Raw genomic sequence first — 24,367 nt, 5'->3', positions numbered from 1 at the left:
GATTACAATTAATTTAATATAACAGTTCATATTATTTTCAAGGATACGAAAGATCACAGTTCATTGATATCTTTCTCGGTTTGGATTTGAAATTACAGTAAAACAAAACAGTAACATTGAAACAAAACAATAATTTACTCCAAATCCAACAGCAAATGAAAATTATCCCCCTAACTGAAATTATATTTCAGAAATGTGAACTGTACTGAAATATGAAGAACAATGGAATTAAGTTAATCTGCATCTGATTTAAAACCCTGGAAGGAAGACAAATGTGCACCTTTGCAAATGAATAAACTTTTTACTAATATTATGGGAAGTACAATCGGTATGCTTTTATGTCATCAAATTTTAATTTATTGTTTAAAACTTGAGTTTATCAGAGCATCGATTGCTTTCAATTTTTCTTTTATCTTTTTTCTTTATTTGGGGATTATTAAAACTTGTGTTTAGCTAATTTCTTTTCCTTTATTTGTTGATTAAAGGCAATTAAGATATTTTATAAAGAAAACTTATCAAAGTTAAGTGCAATATGTACATCCCACCAATGAGTTTCTGAGTTGCCATCTCCATTTAGAACACACTGTTTTCAATAAGTCTTTGGCTCTTTTCTTACCAATCCCAAATCTATATTTGGCCACAACATTATTTTCAGCATAACAAAGAAATGGAGAACTTACTTAAGGATTGGTAATTACTGGTATTGTCCTGGGTAGAAACAGTTATATGTGTGTGAAATGGGGGGGAGGGGGGGGGAAAGAATAATTACTCAAATGTGGTTGAAATCTAATTCTCATTATTGGAGTTCTGACTGTTAAGCTAGACACTTGTATTTAGATAATTGAATTTCTAAGGCTGTTCAACTTTACAGTGACTTTGATCGCATTTGAAGGAAGGTGCAGCCCAACAACATCTAGAGAATGATAAGTCCTGTTCTGAACTAAATGTCATGTCTTCAGACTAGAATACAGAATTTATGCTCTCGGTCCTATTAATTGTGGCTAATTTTCTAACACTACGGTAGATGCAGTTCAGTTATGGAACAAACTACAGAGAACTATCTTTTACCTCATAATTGCAAGCATATGGCTAGCCATCCAATTTTCTAGAATTCTTTAATTTGGATTCTTGTACTAAATAGGGGATTGGACATAAGGGCCTCAATGGACCCTTGCAATTTTATGAGCCTATGGAATCCAAAAACATCTGGTGGGCAGAAGTCTCTCAATCCTCATTTTATTTTAAGAATCTCCTTGGAAAAAAAATCAGATTTAACTCCTATCATGTTTTTGTCCTGCTCTCCCCACTCTTTTTTTAAAAATAATCCTTAGTTCATCTTACCAGGAATGACCATAGGAACTAGAGGTAGTCCTCGATTTACAACAGTTCACTTAGTGACTGTTTGAAGTTACAAAGTGACATGACCTTTTTTCACACTTATGACTGTCACAGCATCCCCATAGTCATGTGATTTACATTGGGATGCTTGGTAACTTGTTCAAATTTATGATGGCTGCAGTGCCCCAGGGATATGTGATGACCTTTTGTGACCTTCTGACAAGCAAAGTCAATGAGGAAACCAGATTCACTTAACAAATGTGTTACTAATTTAACAACTGCAATGATTCACTTAACAACTGTGGCAGGAAAAGTCATAAAATGGGGCTAAACTCACCAAACAAATTTCTCACTTAGCAACATAGGCTCAATTGTGGTTGTAAATTGAGGACTACCTAAACACATTTTTGATAATAAAAAACCTTCAAATAGTATTATTAACAACCTTTGCATGTGTACTCAAATGTAAATTCCTGCTATGTTCAGTGTGGATTATTGCTTTATAAGTAACTTTAGGATTGCAGACCTGGGCTGACACTCACCCAGTAATCTCATCAACAGGAACTGGACTCCAATAGCAAAAGACTTTTCTTCATAGGACACCACTCTGTTTAAAGTCAAGATACAGTAAAGTATGTCAGAAAACCAGATAGGGAGAGCAATGGTTTGTTCCTGCTTTGGGAAAAGCTAAAAAGCTTGAGGATGATTATGGATGGTTGTGAAACAGCCATAGCGAATTAGTGACACATTTATTTAGCATACGGCATGTCATACATGGACTAGCAATATATATTAACATTTCACCTAGATTAGTAAAACACAGTATAAATACAAATGTTAAAAAGTTCTATATTGAAATACCAATGTCAAGGCCATCTAGCCACTGAAGTGCAGCACTGTTTATATTTTTAAAAAATCAGATACTGGACTGGTATATGCCTCAAAGCTTACAGTCAGTCATAATCTGTGATCTACAGTTTGACACCCTGGGGGGAGGATACTATGCCTCCTTTATACAGAGTCCCAGCAGATGCCATGTGAGGTGCAAATCCTCTTCAGGATTGTCCATTGCTGAGGTGGTAGCTCAAAGCCTGACACAATTTTTGTGGGGTCATATATATGCCTTCCTACCATAAGTCTGAGTGTTCAGTAACCCATTTAGCTTAAGTTGTTTAGTTTTTTAGTCATTTAGTTACATAAAAAAGAGGGTTGAAATTGAAAAGGGCCTGTAAAGCAAAATATTTCTGGTGGCAGTATTCCATAAATTCTATACTTTGAAAAATAAGACCAGGTGAAAGCGAATATTTATTACTTTCAGAAGGCACCTGGCTGCCCTGCTGATAGTCAGAGTTTCAATTTCAAGGTATTTCAGCGAATACTGGTTCAGGAATGTTGGAAGTTGATTCAAATATAAGTACAGCGTACAGATTGGGAAAAGCTGTATTAAAGCATATCTAGGTTTTATTTTATTTTATTCCATATTGTTATGCTACAGTTGGCAGTTGTGTTTATTACAAATTGCAGATGTATTGCACGGGACTATCTACTAAGGCCCAGAGGAATGTTGTCCATGGGGTCGCGATGGGTCGGCCATGACTTTGCAACTAACAAAAATAATCTACTAAGGCTTTAGCCCCTTCTTACCGTAACACCATCATGTAGAGAGGGTTGTGAGATAGACAGGCAATCAACGCAGAAAATGAGATGACGAATATAACAGGTAACAACAGATGGGCACAGCTAACAGAGCAAGATCCAATCTTTGCTGAAGATTGTCCATTCTTGGTGGAGATACAGGAGCAATTTGTGTAGATCTAGTTCAAAGAAAATAAGGGAAATCAATCTGAGGAAACCAATTCAATTCAAGATCAGACCATAGCTACTTATCAGAATCATAAGTTCAATCACAGGTTCAATCCCTGGCTTTTCTAGCTAAAAGTCCAAATGTTAAGAAAACCTCTGTCCTAAATGCCCAATTGCCCCATCAATATAAAATCTCTGCTCTCAGCCCTATAAAAAGGTAAAGGTTTATCTGTCAGTCATGTTTGACTCTAGAGCATGGCTCTCATTTCCGCTTCTTGGCCAAGGGAGCCAGCATCGTCCAAAGAGAGTTTCTGTGGTCATGTGACCAGCATGACTACATGCCAAAGGCATACTGGAAGGCTGTTACCTTCTCACCAATATGGTACCTATTAATCTACTTGCATTTGCATGCTTTCGAGTCCAAAATTATTATATACTGTAATTTTTATTATGAGAATATATTTATTATTAAATATTTGGAGAATGAACATATTTACAATATTTTAATTTACTGATCTGATGCTAAATTTTAATTTAAACAACAAAATCAACTGTTCTGTCCCCCCCTTCTCACCATACCCCTCAAAAGTAAATGTATCTCCTGGCCTGAAAAAAAATGTTTACTTCTGTTTGAGAGTAATTATCGAATAATGGTATTTGAATAATGGTATTTCTTCATTTTTTTTCTTGAGAAGTAAAATAATCAGAATTAAAACTGAGATACTCTGCATGAAAAGCACATATTCTGAGCAATGAATCCTGCTCTAACACTATCATTAAGAAGAAAGCACTTGAAATTCCTGTAGAATGCATGGCATATTGCCTTCCTTATCTACGAGTGATTTGGCCATACTCCCCCCCAGTCTATATGATGAGTGCTAGATAGATTTGCATCCCCTCTGCATCCTTAACCTCTTACAATTCCAGATGCTGAAGAATTAGAGAAGAAATCAGTACAGCCAGCGTGACAGGGAGAGAGGTACTCTACACCATCATCTCCGCAGACTGGATGGAAGAGATACTTTGAGCAGGAGCAATGAAGGTTACAAGGATTCTGTTCTGGGGAACTTGATGTACTGCCAGAAAAAAAGGAGACAAAATAACATGGAACCAATGAGTGAAATATGTTTTCTTGAGTGGACTGGTGATTCCCAGCCTGTTATTGTTGGGTCCTTGCCATCCTGAATCTTGGCCTATTGCCATCTGAAGATATTGGTAATGTTATTTAGTTAAATCATATACAATTATTACATATGCAAACAAGTAGATAATTTGGGGAGCAATTCATCTGATTTCTGAAATAATCTATCCAATATAAGCCTGTCAGTAGAAATCAAGTGAAAACCAAGGGACAAAATGTCAAAATGATATTGGAATTAAAATAGAAAAGCTTCTTAAGGCAAAAGTACATTCTCAAGGCAGAATCGCATTCTTACAATTATCTTTTTGAATTGGACCTGTCATTCCCCCCAAATTAGGAACTCCTGACCAATGATAATTTAGCATTATGAAACAATGGAACACATTACATAAGCTTTCTCGAGAACTAAGAGTGGAGCCACTTTCATTATAAGCACAGATCATATATTCTATCAGTGAGCATTTATCTTCTAAAATATAATAGGAAATGCTTACTAAATATTGGGATTTGCTTGAAACTCTTCTGGGAAAGAGCTTATAATCTTTTGAATGAACAAGACTTCCCTCGTTTTACCTTCTAAATGCTCAAGTTCTTGAATGGAAGAGTTAATGAAAGCTGATACAGGTAGTCCTCGACTTACAGCCATTCATTTAGTGATCGTCTGAAGTTACAATGGCACTTAAAAAAGGACATGACTATTTTTCATATGATAATTGCAGCATTCTCAAAGTCATGTGATCAAAATTCAGGTGCTTGGCAATTGGTTCATATTTATGATGGTTGCAGTATCCTGGGATTATGTGATCAACTTTTGTGACGTTCTGATAAGCAAAGACAACAAGGAGGCCAGATACACTTAACAACCATGTTACTAACTTAACAGGTACAGTGATTCACATAACAACTATGACAAAGTAACATTGTAAAATGGGGCAAAATTCACTTAACAAATATCTTGCTTGGCAACAGAAATTTTGAGCTCAATTGTGGTCATAAGTTGAGGACTATCTGTATCGCTTTCATGTCTCTAAATAGTTTTAAATGAATAATTTGCAGCTTTTTGCAATATTATAATAAAAGAACAGCTCTACTATTCATGCGAGTAGTTTACCATGGGAATTACTGCGATATTCACAGGCAGAGCATGGACATGAACTCTTGCTGGTTATCTCAAAGCAATCTGCATTAACTGCCTTCATGTCCTAGAATTGGGAAGACCAACTCAGCCATCCCAACTGACAGTTATCTTTTCCCTCTACTTACCTTTTAAAGCCTCTAAAACAGTGGCAATTCCACCTAATGCCATAACTTAATTATGGCTAGTCTGAATATACACTCTATGGAGAAGAGTTCATCCAAATATCACACAGTGCCAGTGATATGAACCATAACATGCAGCAAGGAGATGTGTAAGCACCATTGGAAAACAAAGATCATTTTAGTGATATCCCTGCCCAAAACAATTCAGCAATATGTCAGAATTAACAAGTCAGAATAGCAAAAACAATAAAACCACAATGAAACACTGACTAAAGAATCTGTTTCAGAGATTATCGCTAAACTCAGTCAGCATATTTGTTAGATAAGGAGGAATGAAATAAATAAATGAAATGAAATAAAAATCTAAAGGCTGGGACAAGGAGAAATTGTCAATTCAAGATAAAGAGATCTCTGTGGCGTGATTTTATAGCACTATGTTCTAGTTGCCACAGAGTACTGCTTTTACCTGGACAGATTAATTCTAGCCACGGTCTGTGAAGAGCAGCCCATAAAAAAGAGAGGAAGATAGCAAAGGGTGGAGATAAGTAACACCACGATGGTGAAACGTGGGATGGCTTTGAGTGAGAAAGCAAAACGTTTCATGATGAACCCTCCGATGAGCATCCCTATGGCAGCTGCAGGTAAATTCACAGATCCTACAAAGGAAAGGAAGGGACTGAGTTACAAATCCTTATCAATTAGAAACAGTGCTACACAACTGAAGACAAAAATCTCTTGATGGAAACAGGATGAAATCAGTCTTAAGACAGGTACAGAAGGGGTTGCATTTTTTTTGCATAATAAACATTCTTTATTTTTATTGCGAGGATCAGATAATCAATTCCATTTCCTAGCTATTGCACTTTAAATTACTATAGGTTTTTTTTTTTTAATCTGCATATAAATCTGAAGAAATCTTGCACACTAAAAATTCAGCAAAAGGTAAGAAAATTTCTACAGGAAAGGCAACTGCAATCACAGGGATGGGCAATTCTTTTGCAGAGAACTTCGTCTGGGTTTTCACACACTAAATAGTTGATTTGCCTCTTTAACTCTTTTCAAAGGCGGAGAAAATCATGCAGGGATTTTTATTTTAAAGACATGAAATGGAAGCCTTAAGGTTTTGCAAATTAAAACATTCATGCAGTACCTTCAATCCCACCCCCTCTTCATAAAACTTAAATGAGTAGATAAATATTTATGCTCTTCACTTAAAAAATGTATTGGGAAAGTACAAATGGTTGCTCTAAGCTGCAGGCAACCCTTGCATGTAAACCAGGGGAAAATGACATTATCTCCTTCCAACATAACATTCTCAGTGATAGGGAAAACAATGAACATGCTCCGGTCATTAAACGAGTCCTAATTCACTGCTGCAACATGGCAAAAGAGGAGCAGTACTGAGCCAATTATTTTTTTTCACAGTAACAGCAACAGCAAGAGAGGCTCTACCCTCCTATACAGTATCTATTTGCTGTATAGAAGGACATTTAATTTATCATAGGGATATTGAGTTACAAGGGGTCCTTGGTGCTTTCTGAGGTTGGTTGTTTTCTTGTAGGTGTTTCATCATCCAAACTAGGTAACCTCATCATTGCTAGGAAGGAGTGAGCACCAAAGACCCCTCATTTCAATCCTAAGATAGAAATATTTTCTTTTATCGATACTGAATTATTTTATTGATTTAATTCAAAATGTCTCTTAACTATTTAAGGCAGCCATACAGGCCTCAAGGGTAGAGTTGCACAGCTACTATATCTTTTTTTAAAAAATAACAAACATAACTATATAAGGAAGGATTTTGGATGGATTGACAACTAGAATGCGTACAAATGCTTGATAGTTACCTGTAACCATTATACAGCTGGTGCATTCAGAGCAATATTCTTGGCAAAAGAATTTTTAATGCAGATATAAAAAAGCATGGTTTCAGCCTGACATATTTTAAGATTTATCAAATCAAGTTGTACTTCAATTTCTAACTAATTTTCATTGCCCTCAATTTAGTGTTGTTAACAGATATTTGGTGGCACACTGTTGGCAACCCATAGAAGATTATTTGCTAATTTTTCTATGCCTTCCAATTTGTCAGATTAAGTTTTCATTCTCTAGTGTGGTTGTTCTCTGGTACATTACCAGATAAAATGAATATGGAGACTGTAGCTAAACATTCTGTGTAAGTAGCGAGTGCTTTGTTCTCAGAAAGACTCAGCCATTAGCTCAAATTAGATGAGTTATTCTAGTTTTCTCACCAATGAGGAAGTTAGCATAAGAGGGGGTAGCCCCAAATTGTTTTTCCAGGTACTTGTTGAGGAAGGTAGAGAGCCCAGCAAGAACAGAGGAGAAGCTGCATTGCGCCAAGACCAACAATATGAAGAGTGGATTGAGGAGCAGTTTTAAGAAGCCTTGCGGGAACTCTGAAAATAAAAATAGAAGATTTTGAAGAATAGAAAGAAAAGGAAAAGGGCTTCAGGACATGGGTACATCCAAAGGATTATTATAGCATCTTTTTAAGGATATGAATTGCAACAAGAAGACTAATTCTTAAGGTAGGTCTACTTGGCTTCTATTTTTGAAGATGCTGATGCTTTCCTAGACTAAGGTTCTCCAATCTGAAATTTTTCAGATGTATTTAACTAGCTGAAAATGTAGGGTTGCAGTCCAACATATTTAGAAACCACTAGACTGGGGAAGACCAGGCTCAATTAATTTAAACTTTAATGGCTTTCTGCTAAATGCTCATGGAAAAAAAAAGACAAGAGCTCTTTAGAATCTTTTCCCCACTCTCTGTCTTCTTTCCCCTCCATCTGACAATAGTTCAAAAGAAGTATATAAGATAAGTAACACAGATAACATTTACTCACACTTTCACTGTCTTATGTTCAGAGATATCTCTGAATTGGAGCCTAAGGAGACTTAAGTCTAAAATTCTCAAACTGTTAAGGCACATATCTCACTCAGAGCTATATTCCTCTACCTTGTGGACTTTTCTCTATGCTCATCAAGTAAAAGTCAACAAGCAAAACCAATATCAACAAAGTATAAAATTACTTTAGGAAAGCAATCATAAGACGGGAAGAAGGAACCAAGGTTATAGAGTAATCTCTAAGATTAGCTCTCTATATCTCAGCAGAAACTTCAAACTCAGATGCTGTATGGAAAGTTTTCAGGTTAAACATTTTTTCCATTCAATCATGTCCGATTCTCGGAGATTGCCTGGACATGTCCCTGAAATTACTTGGCAAGCCCCACCCCTGAAGTGGTTTGCCATTACTGCCTTCCTAGGGCTGGCTTTTTTGCCAAAACTGGGACTAGAATTCAAAGTCTCCCGGTTTCAAGTCTTATTCTTTAGTATGCCAAACTAGCTTGATTAGATTTATCTTATACGGGTGGTCCTTGACTTATAACAGTTCATTTACAGACCATTACAAAGGCATTTGAAAAAGGGACTTAGGACTATTTTTCACACATGACCATGGCAACATCCTCATAGTCATGTGATCAAAATTGGCAACTGATTCCTCTTTATGAGGGTTGCAGTGTCCCAGGGTCATGGGATCACCTTCTGACAAGCAAAGTCCATGGGGAAGTCAGATTCATTTAACAACCATGATACTAACTTAACAAGTACAGTAATTCACTCAACAACTGCGGCAAGAAAGGTCATAAAATGGGGCAAAATTCACTTAATGGCTGTCTTGCATAGCAACAAAAATTTGGGGCTCAATTGTCGGAGGACTACCTGTATATTATGAAAAGTCATGTGCATATACATTATCTTACAAAGAACAGCACACTTTAATTGGAAATGAGATTTCTATTTGGGGGGAAATAATCTATTAGCAAATATGTGCCAAACAGCTGAGTTAGCCATCAGTTGGAACTAGTGAACAATTTTCTATACAGAACAATTACTATACAGTATGCCTAAATGATTATTAGAGCCATTTTTTTTTCAACCATATTTCATTCAGTGTAGATTATCTATTGTCTCTTGGAATAGAATTTGAAAATTCCTCTACCAGCTAGGCCAGCTACTATATTGTCACCTAAAAAAACTGAAAAATGGGTCGATTAGATGGCTAACTCAAATCATAATAGAACGAGTAAGAAATAAATAGCTATTTTTAGTTATCCTGCTTTGAATGAAATCTAGTATGGGTTGACCTGAAATATCCAAACAATCCATATTAAACTTGCAAATATGAATAGGATGGTTGCTATTGTAGATATTAGGAAATGTTGCTGTTTTTCCCCTAAATAGGTGTAATTATTTAACAAAGCAATCATTTACTTTTACTGGAAATACACTTCCATTAAAATCACTTTACTTTTGATAAAAACCATCAGGGACTCTTCCTTTGCTTTTTCAATCTTCTTCAGGATATCTGCTTCAGATGCTTCCTGATGGAAGAGAAAGATATTTTTTTAAAAAAAAAATCACTGCTGCTGGGCCCAGTTAATTTTTTTTCCAGGTTCTGTTTTAAAGTATTACCACATTTTTGGGACTCCTCCTGAAGACCTCAGATTGGTAGGAAGGACTGTTAAGGAGTGAGTTGCAGAAAGCAGAAGATTGTGATGGAAAAAGATTAATGAAATAAGGCTTTTTAATGCAAGAAAACAGAAGGTCATTTGGAAGGTCATGGAATATAGAGGGACAAAGAGTTAATGAAACTGCAGCATGTCCAAAATGCAGTCTTCAAGATTATTTTAGAAATCTCCTGGTGGCCTTGTACAACATTGGCTGCATTGGCTTCCAGTTGCCTTCCATGTCAAAATAAAAGCATTTGTCTTATTTATAAAACCCTATATGGCTTTGCTAACATGTAGTATCATTTTTATCTCTTCATTATATCTGGATCTGTTGTTGTGTATATCAAGATGTTTGTCTATGAATTTAATTTATGTATTAAACGAATCACAGGCAGTTTCAGGACAGTAAAAAAAGAGTTTATTATTTTAAAAAAATGGCTAATCCAAAACAAGAAATAATCATTTCCCACTGGCAAAGTGGAAGTAAATAGTTTTTTTTCCCCTCTTATGTAACATGCTACATTCCATTATGGACAGGAGATTGGCAATTTAGCAAGGTCATCGCCAATTCAATACTTGAGACTTACCTTCCCTTTCAGCATATATCGAGGGAAGAAGAAATAGGGAATGGAACAGAGTAGCAAACAACCAGCAGCAACGAGAAGACCCAACCACCATGCTCCAATCCAACGTGGGTCATTGGGCGTCAAGTTTACATCCTCTAAGAGATAAATGGGAAAAACAAATCACAAATATCAAGAAGTGAAGTCACCAGACCAGACTCCTAACCTAGCATTTTTCAAATGTACTGGATCTGCAATTCCCCAAATTCTCAGGAAATATGACCCATAATCACCTTGCAAATTGCAATCCCATTGTATCTGGAAGGTACCAGATTGGAGAAATCTCAACTAAGTAATTTGTTACCAAGAAGTTACATTACAATTCTGCCAATACATAAAATATGATCCTTCTTCTTCAGTGGCCAAATGCCATGAAATTCTAATTACTTCTACTATTAGAATCTATTTTCTCAGAGACCAAATGCATCCCAGGAGTTCTTTTAAAAAAGAAGAAGCCAGCAATGTTGACACATTTGATCTATGGTCCTGTTTCCCATCCCCCTTTTTTAAAGTTAAGGTCAACCACAATTATCTATGATTCAGTAATCCTAACCCTAACAATATTTCTTTGTTTAGTTGATTGGATTATAAATTGACATAATTCCAACAAACCTTAGTAGGGCTTCAGCAAGTATTAGTTAGCATAGCTTTTACATTCTAAGAGTGTTTTACAAATCCTAATATTACTTATGCTTTTTTATAGTTTCTATCATTTCTACCTTAGTTATCTATAGTATTTAGTTGATTGATGGTAATATAGATTGTAATTTTACAAGTCTCCCTCAAGTTTTGATTCCTGTATTTTGAAATTTTACATTAATAATTTTATTTTATTTTACCTTATTTTGTTATGATTTTTTAATCTTTATTTCTATTTTAGAGTTACTGTTATGTTGTTAGTTTTATGCTGGTCTGAGACTGAAATGAAATAAATACATATTATTTAGTATAATTTCATTAAGTTGGGTTGAAGCAGTGATTCAGAATTTTTAAGGAAAAACTGCTCTAAAATAATTGACAGGAAATATTATCTAACACCAATTTCTTCCATAAAACAATCTCTAATGGAATAAAAGAGCATAAATAATGGGGAAACTGAAAGAAAACCTACCTATGAACTTTTGGTGAGGCAGAAAATAGTGGAAACTTAGTAGTATCACATGGTGAGTGGCATTTGTTTAAAGTACAGTCTTTTAACAGTATACTGCTGAAATGTGAGGCTGAGTGAGGCAATGTGGTATGTCTGATTCACTCGTGGAATTGCAGTATTAATTATAGAAACCATTCTATTCTCAACAATTTTTTTAGACACCTGATGGTTTTTTAAGCTAATTATCCAACAATATAAATAGTCAATGTAGCTGGAAATATTAACTGCCCTTTCCCTGAAAAGAATCTCATTAGAGCAGCTGTCTTAATAAGGCCAACATTTGGAGCTTCTACTCTCCTGAGATCTTAGAGAAGAGACCTCAAATCAGTGTATTTTGAGAGCGGACATCCTCCCAGCAGGAGGTCTTGCTTCAAACAGGCAGTAGATCACTGAAGCTGGCATAGAAAGTGTCGCTCCACATTGTTAATGAGCAGGAAGGAATAAATAGCAATCTTCAGACTTTTCCAGCTCTGTCCAGGTTTCCTGTCCTTCAGCATTAAAAGCATGCAGGCAAGAAGAGCCCACACCCCATTTAAACAATGGTACAGCTTTCCTGGATGTGACCAGCCCAATCAAAATTGGGTGACATAATCAAGGGGCAATTAATGAAAAGAAACCCATTGCCAGTTCCCGCTCTCAGCTCATTTATTTGATTAATGAAGAACAAGATATCAGCAACCACTCTGAAATTTCAGTCTGCCTGGATGTCTTTGGCATGGGGATATGAGAAAGAAAATCTGTGGACTGATAGAAAGAACCCTGTGTGCCCCAAATTTTTATATATGTACTAATGCAGGGCTGCCAAACTTGCAACATCACATTGTTGTCATGTGATGGTTCGTGACTTTTTCCCTTCACTAAAATAGGGGACGTGGTCAGCGTGTGATGCATCTGGCCCACGGGCTGCGAATTGGTACCAGTGACTGAAGTTTTTACCTTCAGATTTACAAAATTCTGTTAATTAGCTTTATTAGCAGCAGAATTAATTCAATCTGTTAGTCATAGAATAAAGTAGAACTGGTTCATCTACAGTAGTTATATTTCCTGTCTGATTTATCTGGGAGGGCCGACATCACAAATTTTCTGCTGCTGTTTTTAACTGCCTGATCAATTAGAGCAGGTCCTTTGTAAGTTTCTTCCTCTGGCTGTTAAGCCACTGGGGGATCCTGCCTTTCTTGTCTGATTCTTTCCTATGCATGATTTTTTCCCCTCATTTCCCAAGGTCATCCACATGTTGCATTACACTTAAGCTTATAAGTCCAAATTCTTAATTAGATGCCCATTCCATAAAACATATTATAATAAAATGGCAATTTCTCCCTAGAAATCCCATTATAAATAATATAGATGTATCACAAAATAATATTATGGTTAGATCAGATATGAAAGAATTGGACTAGAAAAGATGGAAGCCGACCTGTCCATTCATTGTAGCTTAATTTCCAGATCTCTGATTATTCAAAGCTTATGTGTGAGAGCCCATGGCTTCCCTAAATTAGATCGAACACTTACTTGAGCTAACCCGTCCAAAATCTACAAAAATCCTCAATGCTGCAGAGCCAAGTAGGTAGCCAAAAGCTGGACCAAACACTGAGATGGAAAATAAGATTGCTGAAAAGAAAGAAAAAATATATGAAAAAGTTGATTATTTTGTGTGGAATAATTTTTTTCAATTGATTAGTCTTAATTCTTCCCAGACTGTAATGAAGTTTGATCTGAGTATTTATTTTGTACTACAAACTAACTGTGTAAAGTACTGTGGTAAAATAAATTGTATAATTAAGACTTACTGCAGTAGATTGTTACAGATCTTCTTTAGGAAATCCACTCTTATTTGCCACTGAAAGAAACCCCAAACAATTTTCCTAAAATAAAGAGCATCTCCCACTTTAAATGTACAAAATCACATAGTGCAATGCAGGGCAGGAACACCAAGGCTAGCTGGAAGTATTTGGATTTAAAGCATACTTGCAACTCATTCATTTTCAACTGCTAAATATAATGTTTTGCTCATGAAGCCTTTCAAACTAATCTTCTGCATGCATAAGGACAACCAAATCCCTGAATAAAGAGCTGAAAGTTCCCATTGTCATAAAAATGACATGAAATGGCACAAGAGCAACAATAACTCAAGGATTTTTTTTGTTTTGAGGAAACATCCTTATGTTATGCCAAATAATTTTTCCTAGCATATCTAATTGCTGAGCAATCTTTTTTGCATCATCATCATCATCATCATCATCATATTGTATACATCTAATGCCTAATTAATTGGGCCAACTTTAAATCATTTTTAGCTATACCATTGTTAAAATAGTATTTGTATCCAGGGTTTATATTTCGGTTGTGGATACAATCTGATTTCCTTCACCAGCTATTTGCTGGTGGTGCAGGAGATGTATGCAGCCCAGGAGCTGTTATGGACCTTATAAACTGAATTGTCCCACCGTGGTTATATTTATAAGCTTGAATAGTGGCTAAAGAGCAAGATGGGGTGGGGAGAACTACACAGTGAAGCAGGGAAGAGATGGTCCTTTCTCCTCCTTCACAGCACAACATTCCCACATCTGTCAAATGTTGTTTTGGCTGCTTCTGAATCTTGTTTTAGTGCTTTTGGGGAAGAGAGTTAAGCCTGTATCTAAAAGTAACTTGACTATCAGTTGTTTTTCTTTGAACATACATAGGCCAACTACTTGTAAAAACAACCCAGAGTGTTAAACATGGGGTCTAGCATCTGTTAAAAACTTGCTTTTTCCATGTAAAAGAAAGTGATTGGTGATGACTTCCCCATGGAACTGGATGTTTAATGGGAGTCAAAGGAAATGGCCACTTGGCATTACCCTTAATAATTCTGAAACACCATGACCACAAGATATGCTAGTAATGTGCTTCTGACAGGATCAGGATCCCCAAGTGGGAATAGCAAATGTTATGCTGGTATTGTTTTCTCCTAGCATAAGGACTGGGAACTAACACTGGCATACCAATACTAAACAGAGATGATTGATAGATGACCAAAGAATCATAGAAACAAAACCAGGATATAACTGATTTTGTCAGTTTTGAACCATACCTCCTGTATCTATCCCATTTTTAAATCATTTTTTTAAAAGGCTGAAAGTAGGTTTTTTTAAGAGGAAAAAGCCTTTTGTCTGTGTCTTTTGTTAAAAAATAACAAGCCTCCTCAAACTGAATCCAAGCAACAAACAAATGCCTTGTTTTAATTAACAAATAGCAAATTAAAACCTGTGGTAAAATTGCTTAAGAGCATTTAGAGCTTGACTGGTGTCTAAGCATTTGTACAACATGTCTTTATGCATATAGGTCAGCGTTGTGGCTGCAGTTTCTCCCCTTCCTCTCTTTTCCTGCTTAAGTTTACCAGAAGTTGAATCTAGTAAGAGAACCCAGGAGCATCAGACGGATGGACAGCCTGTTTTATTGTATAGGGCCGTGGGTTATTTTAAAGAGGTAGCAACACTGGTGCTACAATACAGCATACAATGCTGCAATTGCTGGATAAGCTGCCATGAGTTGGTATCTAGCGGTTGCCAGAAGGCTGTTTGTTACCAGTAAAGGCAACAAAACATCAGTTCTGGAGGAGCAAGTGTGCAATGAAACTGCAAAAACCTTACCATACAAAATGCCAATGGTCACAGGTATTATGGCAGAAAACCTCTAAGTTTATTTCTTAAGATTATATTCATAAGAAACGTTCATGAGGCAAAAGCTGCCATTACCTACAGGAACAGACTTTTAAGTCTGTCATCATGTTGTCAATAGTTCCCACAATTGAATATGGGCCTCACCTCCTTCCTGGATAGCGGGTTTTATTACAAGATTATGTCCCTATCTTATGTTACATCAGAAACAATTCTTCTACATCAGTTACACAACCGTGAGAGTTTGCTTAGCAGACACCTTTTCAGCCAGCACCAAACTGATATTAAAGTAATACAAACCAGATAATAAGAATGTTACAATACAACTTTCAAGCAAATATTTACCTATGTACAAAGGAGAATTGTTTGGCTCAGCAAAGTCATCCACATAGGAAATTCCAAAAGGCTGGATAGGGACTGTTCCAATTCCAGCCAAGAGTTGGGCAAGTATCATTAATCCCCACATGATACTGGCCTCTGCCTTGACATTCACAGTGGCATTCGTACACTTAAATCCTCCTTGACAGAGCTCTAATCTGGGCTGGCTGCTCTGGTTATCTAGAACAAAATCAACAATACTTTTAGAGGAACACACTGGGAATCAACTCTTTTTGATAGTAAGTTCTTATATTAAATCTTGTGTTGGAATTTTTGTTTGAAAAAGAAAATTACTACAGGTAGTCCTCTACTTACAATAGTTCATTTAGTGACTGTTCAAAGTTACAACGGTTCTGAAAAAAAGTGACTTATGACCATTTTTCAAACTTACTGTATGACCGTTGTAGCATCCCCATGGTCACATGATTTACATTCGGATGCTTGACAACTGACTCTCATTTATGATGTTTGCAGGGTCCTGGAGTCATGTGATTCCCTTTTGAGACTTCCTGATGAGCAAAGTCAACGGGGAAACCAGATTCACTTAACAACTGTGTTACTAATTTAAGAATCGCAGTGATTCACTTAACAAATGTGCCAAGAAAGCTCATAAAATGGGGCAAAACTCACTTAACAAATTTCTCACTTAGCAACCTAATTGTGAAGCTCAATTGTGGTTTTAAGCTGAGGACTACCTGTACTGTATATATAAAAATGGGTAAACAGCAAACTTGAGAATCAACCAGCAGTAGGTTATTCATACATAATCACTTGCAATGCTCCAGGAGAAAAAAAAGAGCATCGAGGAGGTAGCACAAGCCACATTTCCCATTGTTATTGATATGCATATTTAGGGTCCAGATGAATAGAGTAGAGTAGAGTAGAGTAGAGTAGAGTAGAGTAGAGTAGAGTAGAGTAGAGTAGAGTAAAACAGAACAGAACAGAATAAGAGAGTTGGAAGGGACCTTGGAGGTATTCTAGTCTAAACCTCTGCTTAGGCAGGAAACCCTACACCACTTCAGACAAATGGTTATCCAATCTCTTCTTAAAAACTTCCAGTGTTGGAGCATTCACAACTTCTGGAGGCAAGTTGTTCCACAAATTAATTGTTCTAGCTGTCAGGAAATTTCTCCTTAGTTCTAAGTTGCTTCTGTCCTTGATTAGTTTTCACCCATTGCTTATTGTCCTGCCCTCAAGTGCTTTGGAGAATAGCTTCTTTGGAGAATAGCTCACTCTTCTTTGTGGCAGCCACAGGGATATTGGACCACTGCTATCATGTCACCCCTGGTTCTTCTTTTCATCAGACTAGACATACCCAGTTCCAGCAACCGTTCTTTATATATTTTAGCCTCCAGTCCCCTAGTGATCTTTGTTGCTCTTCTCTGCACCCTTTCTGAACAAAGAATCGTTTAACAACAGAGGCTCTGGGTGCATAATAACTCTATTTGGGATCTAAAGGCCTCACAAGTGGAAAGTGAGCATTTTGGAGAGGGAGCGGGAGAAAATTGAAAAAAACTGCTATAAGCACCTGAAGTACCTTATGCTGGCTAACATCCATTCAGAATCACCCTTTGTAACAGCAACATCATGGGTGGTAACAACTGCAATTCTTGTAATCTCAGGAATCTACTAGCAAGATCAAGCTAGACACGAAAAGTGAATTATATCCTTAAATTTGCTTAATGATTTCTCATTCCTGGATTGCTGGAGAATTGCAGACCTATAAACTTCCTTAGTTTAATTAGTACCTGTCATCAATTTTTCTGTCAAGATATGATAGCATTGTTACAGGGCTATAGTCAGAAAGATTTTTAGAACCTGGGTTCTGAGGGAGAAGGGAGGAAAAGGAGAGAGAGAGAGACATCAAAAGATAAAAGAGAATAGTTATTACATGACCTAAGCAAAGTTAAAACACACACGGCGTCTTTGCTCTTCATCCAGTTTTCCTACATTCTAGATCTTGTTATTTGTATTTTCACTGTTGGTTCAGATATTACCACAAATTTTCATCATTTAATGAATTACCATGCAGGTTTGTGTACTTCTATGAATTTGAAAGTGAGCAAAACAAAACATGCTGAGCAGTTAATGAAGGGAATTCAATAAATACATTGTACTGACATTTCCATATAAATTCATTACAGCAACAATATTACAGCACAGGAGCCAAGGATGTAATTCCAGAATGCAGGCGCCTTCACAAAAAATTCATCTTTATTTGTATAATTCAATTCCCACAAGACCATATTCGAGACACATTTCATGACAAAGTACAATATTTAATACTGAAACTGTTTGGTGGTAAATGAGAAAAATATTACAATCCAACAACTTCTTTTTTGTTTGTTTACATAAATGCTCTTAATTTTCACTTCCCAATTCTTACTGAAGAGATTCTGAGAAGACCAGAAAGGATCTTTCTGGAAAAGAAAATAGTTTACTGCCGTCACACACATACAATTGAGGTAAGTATGTTAGATATACATGTGGAATTAAAGTAAGTCTACAAATTGCATTTAAATGGTAACTAAGAATTGTTAATTAGAAACAACAGACAACCCTTCTTAGAAAAGTATACTAGACGCAAACTTATAAAAATGAATACAGTCCATGATGAAGAAAACTACATTTTAAAATATCTCAGTACACCTAAGAATATATTCTATTTAATAAGGAGGTATGATCCACAAGATCATTTAGCCTGAATATCTCTAATAAACATAACTAGTCTCAATTCCCAGAAATACCCAGAAATTCCTCGTCAGACGAGAGAGGTCTTTATTGCCTTCATCAGTAACAAATGAACTTTGCATAATGTCTCCAGAGAACTGATTACATCTTCTCCAAGATCTTCAGAACCTCTTCATTTAGTCTTAATTTGTGTTTCTAAAAATTGTTGGCAGGATCACTTGGATGAAATGGTTTCTTCTGATTTTGACTGATAATCCATAGTGCACAATACAGTAACATTTTGGAACCATTGCCTGCAGTGGAGTAGAGCCCGCAAAAGTCTTCATACAACTTGCTAATTCTTTATTACTGGACTCCCTTTAAGTCTCATGCAATTCTGCTAAAATAATAGAATTCACAGCCAATTTTCTTTGCTTTTCTTAGCTTAATATGAAATGGCAACTTCATTTTACTGAGAATAATGTGAAGCTCGTTTGTGTGTGTGTGTGTGTGTGTGTGTGTGTGTGTGTGTGTGTGGAGGAGAGAGAGAGAGAGAGAGAGAGAGAGAGGTGGGGGAAACAAGAGAGAGAGAAGCAAGGAGCTGCTTTCAAACCAATTGTGCAGGTTTAGGAAAAGACTAAGTTTCCTTAATGATTTGAAAAGAGATATTTCATACATGGTTTCATGTGTTCTGAGGCAATCTTTTGAAAGATTTACAGAGCCATAGTAAATAAAAATCCACAATCTAGGTAATAACATTTTTGCTGAATCTTCTGCCAAGATCTTTCTTACCAAATTCATTACTTTCCAGTGATTTTATTCCATCATTGTTCTGCATAAAGATAGCTCTGTAAAATGACAGTTATAACCAGAAAAAATTTCTAGTACAAGAGAAAATGCTGTAAGATGTTATACTTCTGATTGTCAGTGACTGTGAATATCCAGATTTCCTCTTCCAGGAACAAATGAGAATAATGTTTTCTTGTGTACTTGCTGGATACTTTATAGATAAATATCATGACCGCAGAATTAAAAGATACTATTACATGATTCCATGTATGATTAGAAGGTTTAAGAGAAGCCAAATGTATCTGCTAATGCTTCCTAAATGAATTCTTTTACCCATTATCCTGTGTTGCCTTTTGATGAATAGCATACTGTTTACAAATTCAGAATTTGAATCCAAATCCTTGGCAACTGAGCAATCAAATCCAGTTGATGTCACTAGAAACAATTGCTCCTGCCAAGCAGATGTTGAACTTTTTTTGAGTAGAGTACATCAGGCTCTTAGTTTCTACCTGATATTAAAAGGAAATGTAGGAAATGCCAGAAGGCAAGCTGACTATATAATAAATCAATGTATAAATCAATAGTTTCCTTTTAGGTCTAAATTGAAATGAACAATAATATGGAAGTTTAAAACATACTGCACTATAGCAATATTAAAGTAGAAGAAAAAAAAGAACCAAAGAGGGGTGGTAATAATACTTTTTTTCTTAGACATATTTTTTATCTTTTTAAATTTTTGTTTTTAATTTTTATATAATTGTATCAAATCTCATCTTTTGAATTGTCACTTCAATCTTCATCTCAATGCAAAGCTTATATATCATCAATTTATCTTAAAAAAGATAAATAACATAGATGAGTGAGATATATATATTGCTATGTATCTATATATATGTATTCTGTTCCTTTCCCTTTTTTTCTTTGTTTTGTTTTTCCTGTTGATGTTTTTCCTTAATACAGATAAAATATGTATCATATATAGATTGAACATTCTCTTTTTATAAGACTTTGACCACAATAAAACCATGTACTATGCAACAATGTCCTGATTACCCTTACTTCTCCATCTGCAGACAATTTCTACTCATTTTGATAGCATCAAAAAATCCCGATACTTTCAGAGCACCAATTCAATACATAGAATAATCAATGACACCCAAAACTTGCACTGCCTCAGACTCAACTGGTCCTGATCCAGCTTGGCATGCTCAGAATAGACAAGTTATTACAAAGAAACTGCACATAGCCCTGCAGGGAATGTTGGAAGTTAAGATGGCCAAAGGCCAAGTTATTTTAACATGCAAGTAACCTTCTAGACCTACCTGCTAGGGAGAATCATATACTACCACACAGGATTTAACAAGAACAAATCAAGAATTTGGGGATCGTGCCAAATTGAAGGTAGGAAAGAAAGCAAAAGCAAAAAAAAAAAAAAAATAAGGTAGGGAGCTCCATTAAACGTTCGAATATCTACAAAGGGCTTGGAAAAGAAAAGAGTTCAAGAAAGGTACATACTAATTTGTGCTGAAGAATATTCATATCGTCCAGAAAGGAAATGTGGAAGAGTCAAAAGAAAGGCCCCTAGTGCCAACAGGAGACCTCCCAGGCCAATGATCCGAGGTCGATGAACTCGACTACCAAAGTAGCTCACAAAGATGATGAGGATGACATTGCCAATCTGTAGAGAGACAAAAATATGCAGATGCGTTAGGAGAGTCCCAAAGGAAGACACCTGTTAGTGACTCCACATGATGAAGAGGAGAAGGATCGTCTGGATCTTTTCCTCCTTCATTTGCTTGTTTTCTGTCTTAGAACTAGAACAGATTTTCTAACTGTGAATACACACACACACACACACACACACACACCCCACACCATTAATACACATACACACTGTCATTCTTTCTTGGTTTTACAGCTGATGGAATTGTTTTTTCAATATACAATTTTATAAAAGATTTTTTTTAATGTAATACTAATATAAATTAATATAAAGTAGAAAAGATAGAAGAAGAAGATAGAAATCAAAGAGAAAGCTAAAAATGCAAGGACAGAAAAATTAAAAAAAAAAGAAACAAAAGAAAAAAGATGCAAAGAATTGGCTTCTGGTCTTTACAGCAGTTATAAATACAATTACAGGTTTACATCTTCTATTACTATAACATAATTCTCTTTTTTCTATAATTTATTTAATTCTCAAAGCATAAATCATAAATTCATTATTTTCTGCTTTAAGCAAAAAGCCTATAAAGTGCTTCAGTCAGCAATTAATGTGGATGTTATCATTTCTCTGATCAAAGAAGTCAATTTAGCCACCTCAGCAAGTTCTATCGTCTACCATAATCATTCCTCCATTTGCGGATAGTGCCAAATCATTCCATATTTGTACATATAATAATAATCTTGCAGTTATCACATATAAAAACAAGTTCCATCTTTTTTCCCAACTGTTTGTCCATGAATCCTAAAAGAAAATCATCTGACTTCAATTTCATATTAACCTTTAAATTCTCTTAGTTAATGAATGTATTTGAATCCAGAATTTTCTAGCTTTTGACACATCCATCAGAGATGATAAAATGTCCCTTCTTGTTGTTCACATTTCCAACATTTTAAGGGTCTTTATATATTATGGACAATCTCTGTTGACATATACTAATAGTTTTTAGTTTAAAAAAAGTTAGATTAACAATGTAAATTTCAACCCGTTCATCCACATATTTTTCTATTATTCCATCGGTACATTAGAATTTTTTTGGGGGGGCCAGCTGTTGGAATCATTCTAACACATAACTGAGAAATCCTAGTCATCAGGCAGGGGAGCTTGTAGAAAAAGTATGAAAAATAGTTCCAAGCAAAAACATATGTACTTGGCAGGACAGTAATGATAGCTGTTTGTGGGCTAGAATAAATGTGACCATGAAGAAATTTTCGGGGAAGAACATCACAAAGCAGACATCATGGTGACCCTTAAGAGTAAGACCACATCTTTTTAATATAAAAAATATTTAAAAAGTTCCTGGGTTTCCTACCGTAAACGAAGCAATGTGCTTGGAGTTCTGTTGGAACAGCTTTCCTCTGGATGTCATCCAGATATGTGGACCACCTCCTAAAATTTCTTGCCAGAATGGCCTTTGCTGACAATTCTAGGAATTGTAGTCCACACATCTGGAGGCTGTTCAGATCGAGACAAAGTGTTTTGATGTTTGTAACATATTAATTGCAAAACATTTCTACTGAGTTTTAGAACTGCATCTGCAGACAATTTGTTGAATTTCTACATATTTTATACTTTATATTTTACAGAATAAATCACAGTGGGATCATATGACAAATCCAAACAAAACACAATATGTGTGAATTCAATATTTACATGTATCAGCTGGTATTAATGGAATGTGCTTCTACATATACAGTCTTTGGATTGCACTACAATATATAAGCCCAGTTTCAGGACTTTCAAATGATCGTCTAGAAAAGCAAATGACATGGAACCAAAATTGGCAGAGATGTGTAAAAACCAATGTGTACTCAGACACACCTAACATACCAACAACATCACATGGTAGTAGCTCTCTAATGCCTATTTTAGGATGCTAACGAATGAACTTTGGGCCTTCTTCAGGAAAATCATGTCCTCTGACACTGAGCTACATACTCTGCCCTTCCCAAAATAAAACTCTCAGCTATAAACCTCTATATAGGAATAACCTGTATAAAATAGCTCTGGGGATTATGTAAAAATAAAAACAGTCTCCGCTGACCATTGCAATTGTCTTCTCAGAATGTTTGATCACTATGGCCAAATATAAACCCTGACTGGAAATTTTTCCATCTAAATGCATCTGGACAGCCATAGTTAGGGAAGGGTACCCTAAAACAAACATGAACAACACCATAATACTATGGTGTTATTTCACAATAAAAGGTAAAGACAACATTTGTCCCTACTTTGCATCTTAGGAAAGATTTATTGTCACTTTTAAGTCCAGGGAAAAAGTCCTTAAATTTACTGCTCAAAAGTGGATTATTCTTTCCAACCTACCCAAATGTGGGAAACAGAAACACCTCTAGAAGCAACGATTTGGAATCTTGAATAAAATAGGTTGAAAAGAAATTAGTTGAAAAGGATTCTAACTCTAGCATTTTGCCCATCATGTGTTAGTGAGCAATCTGAAAGAAATGCATTGTTATTGTAATTATCAGAAACAAAAGCCAGTAGCCTCTTAAAATTTAATTCCCATAGCTCCAACCATCATGGTCAACTAAGGAATTATGGAAACTAATCTGAAGCAACTGGAAGACACAAATGTGCACCCTTAATATCTGGAGAAGGTGAATGAAGAAGTTGGATATCAGAATGACTAGTTTACTCTAAAATAGTCTGGATAAAGGAATGGAAAACATATTAAGGGGAACAAATAATATTTTTATCCTTATAAGCATGATCCCTGAGAGATTTTGAATTCTGCAGCTGAAGGAACAGGCCAACTGAAACTGTCTGATGATTTCCTGGAGGAGCAGGAGACAGATAATTAAAAACCAGATTGTAGTCTTTTCCTTGGTGTGAAAGAAATCAATACATAAGTACAATAAAATATGTCATAAGATGCTGGTATCAGTAATAACAGTAGTGGAACTTGAAGATACCTGATCATCCCATAGTTAGATCACCTCATGTATTAATCAGTTGCTACATTTTGCATGTAAAGAAAATGCTTTTATTTACATTGCATTGTATAATTCTTATGTATCATTTCAAACTGTATATAATCTGTGAAATTTCAGAGCTTTTCTGCATTCCTTTGACAAGGAAAGATTGTAGTTGTGCATGTCATTAAAAGATATTTTGTTGCATTTATCTCCAAGTACTATGGTTCCTTATATAAATGGGCATTTTTCCTATTACAATATCTAATGAGAGGTGCTGTTAAAAATTTAGCTGCTTTTATGATCAATGTGAGATTTAGAAATTCTTCCTTCCTTATGGAACCATGCAACACTCTTATCTTAATTTCTAATC

At 35.7% G+C, this 24,367-nt stretch overlaps 1 protein-coding gene and 1 long non-coding RNA gene across 4 annotated transcripts in view; one reads left to right on the top strand and one right to left on the bottom strand.

Moving 5' to 3' along the window:
- Positions 1 to 24,367, bottom strand: part of SLCO2A1 (solute carrier organic anion transporter family member 2A1) — a 62,935-nt gene that overhangs the window by 5,714 nt on the left and 32,854 nt on the right. For all 3 annotated transcript variants that reach the window (XM_026701407.2, XM_087933115.1, XM_087933114.1), the window contains 10 exons: positions 20,860 to 21,022; positions 15,853 to 16,065; positions 13,361 to 13,459; positions 10,663 to 10,796; positions 9,874 to 9,946; positions 7,795 to 7,959; positions 6,009 to 6,198; positions 4,061 to 4,217; positions 2,983 to 3,152; positions 1,881 to 1,945 (listed from right to left, as the gene is read on the bottom strand). In XM_026701407.2, the coding sequence (XP_026557192.1) occupies positions 1,881 to 1,945; positions 2,983 to 3,152; positions 4,061 to 4,217; positions 6,009 to 6,198; positions 7,795 to 7,959; positions 9,874 to 9,946; positions 10,663 to 10,796; positions 13,361 to 13,459; positions 15,853 to 16,065; positions 20,860 to 21,022 (1,429 nt within the window). The remainder of the gene's footprint in view (positions 1 to 1,880; positions 1,946 to 2,982; positions 3,153 to 4,060; positions 4,218 to 6,008; positions 6,199 to 7,794; positions 7,960 to 9,873; positions 9,947 to 10,662; positions 10,797 to 13,360; positions 13,460 to 15,852; positions 16,066 to 20,859; positions 21,023 to 24,367) is intronic.
- Positions 19,130 to 24,206, top strand: LOC148125845 (uncharacterized). Its single transcript, XR_015743558.1, has 2 exons — positions 19,130 to 20,033; positions 23,591 to 24,206. It is a non-coding gene; the product is annotated as an uncharacterized LOC148125845 (long non-coding RNA).

This window comes from Pseudonaja textilis, chromosome 4 (genome assembly GCF_049901715.1).
Source record: "Pseudonaja textilis isolate UNSWEBS1 chromosome 4, rPseTex1.2, whole genome shotgun sequence".
NCBI classification, from domain to species: domain Eukaryota; kingdom Metazoa; phylum Chordata; class Lepidosauria; order Squamata; family Elapidae; genus Pseudonaja; species Pseudonaja textilis.
Note: the sequence above shows the minus strand (reverse complement) of the source record. Positions and strands in the feature narration are given on the sequence as shown.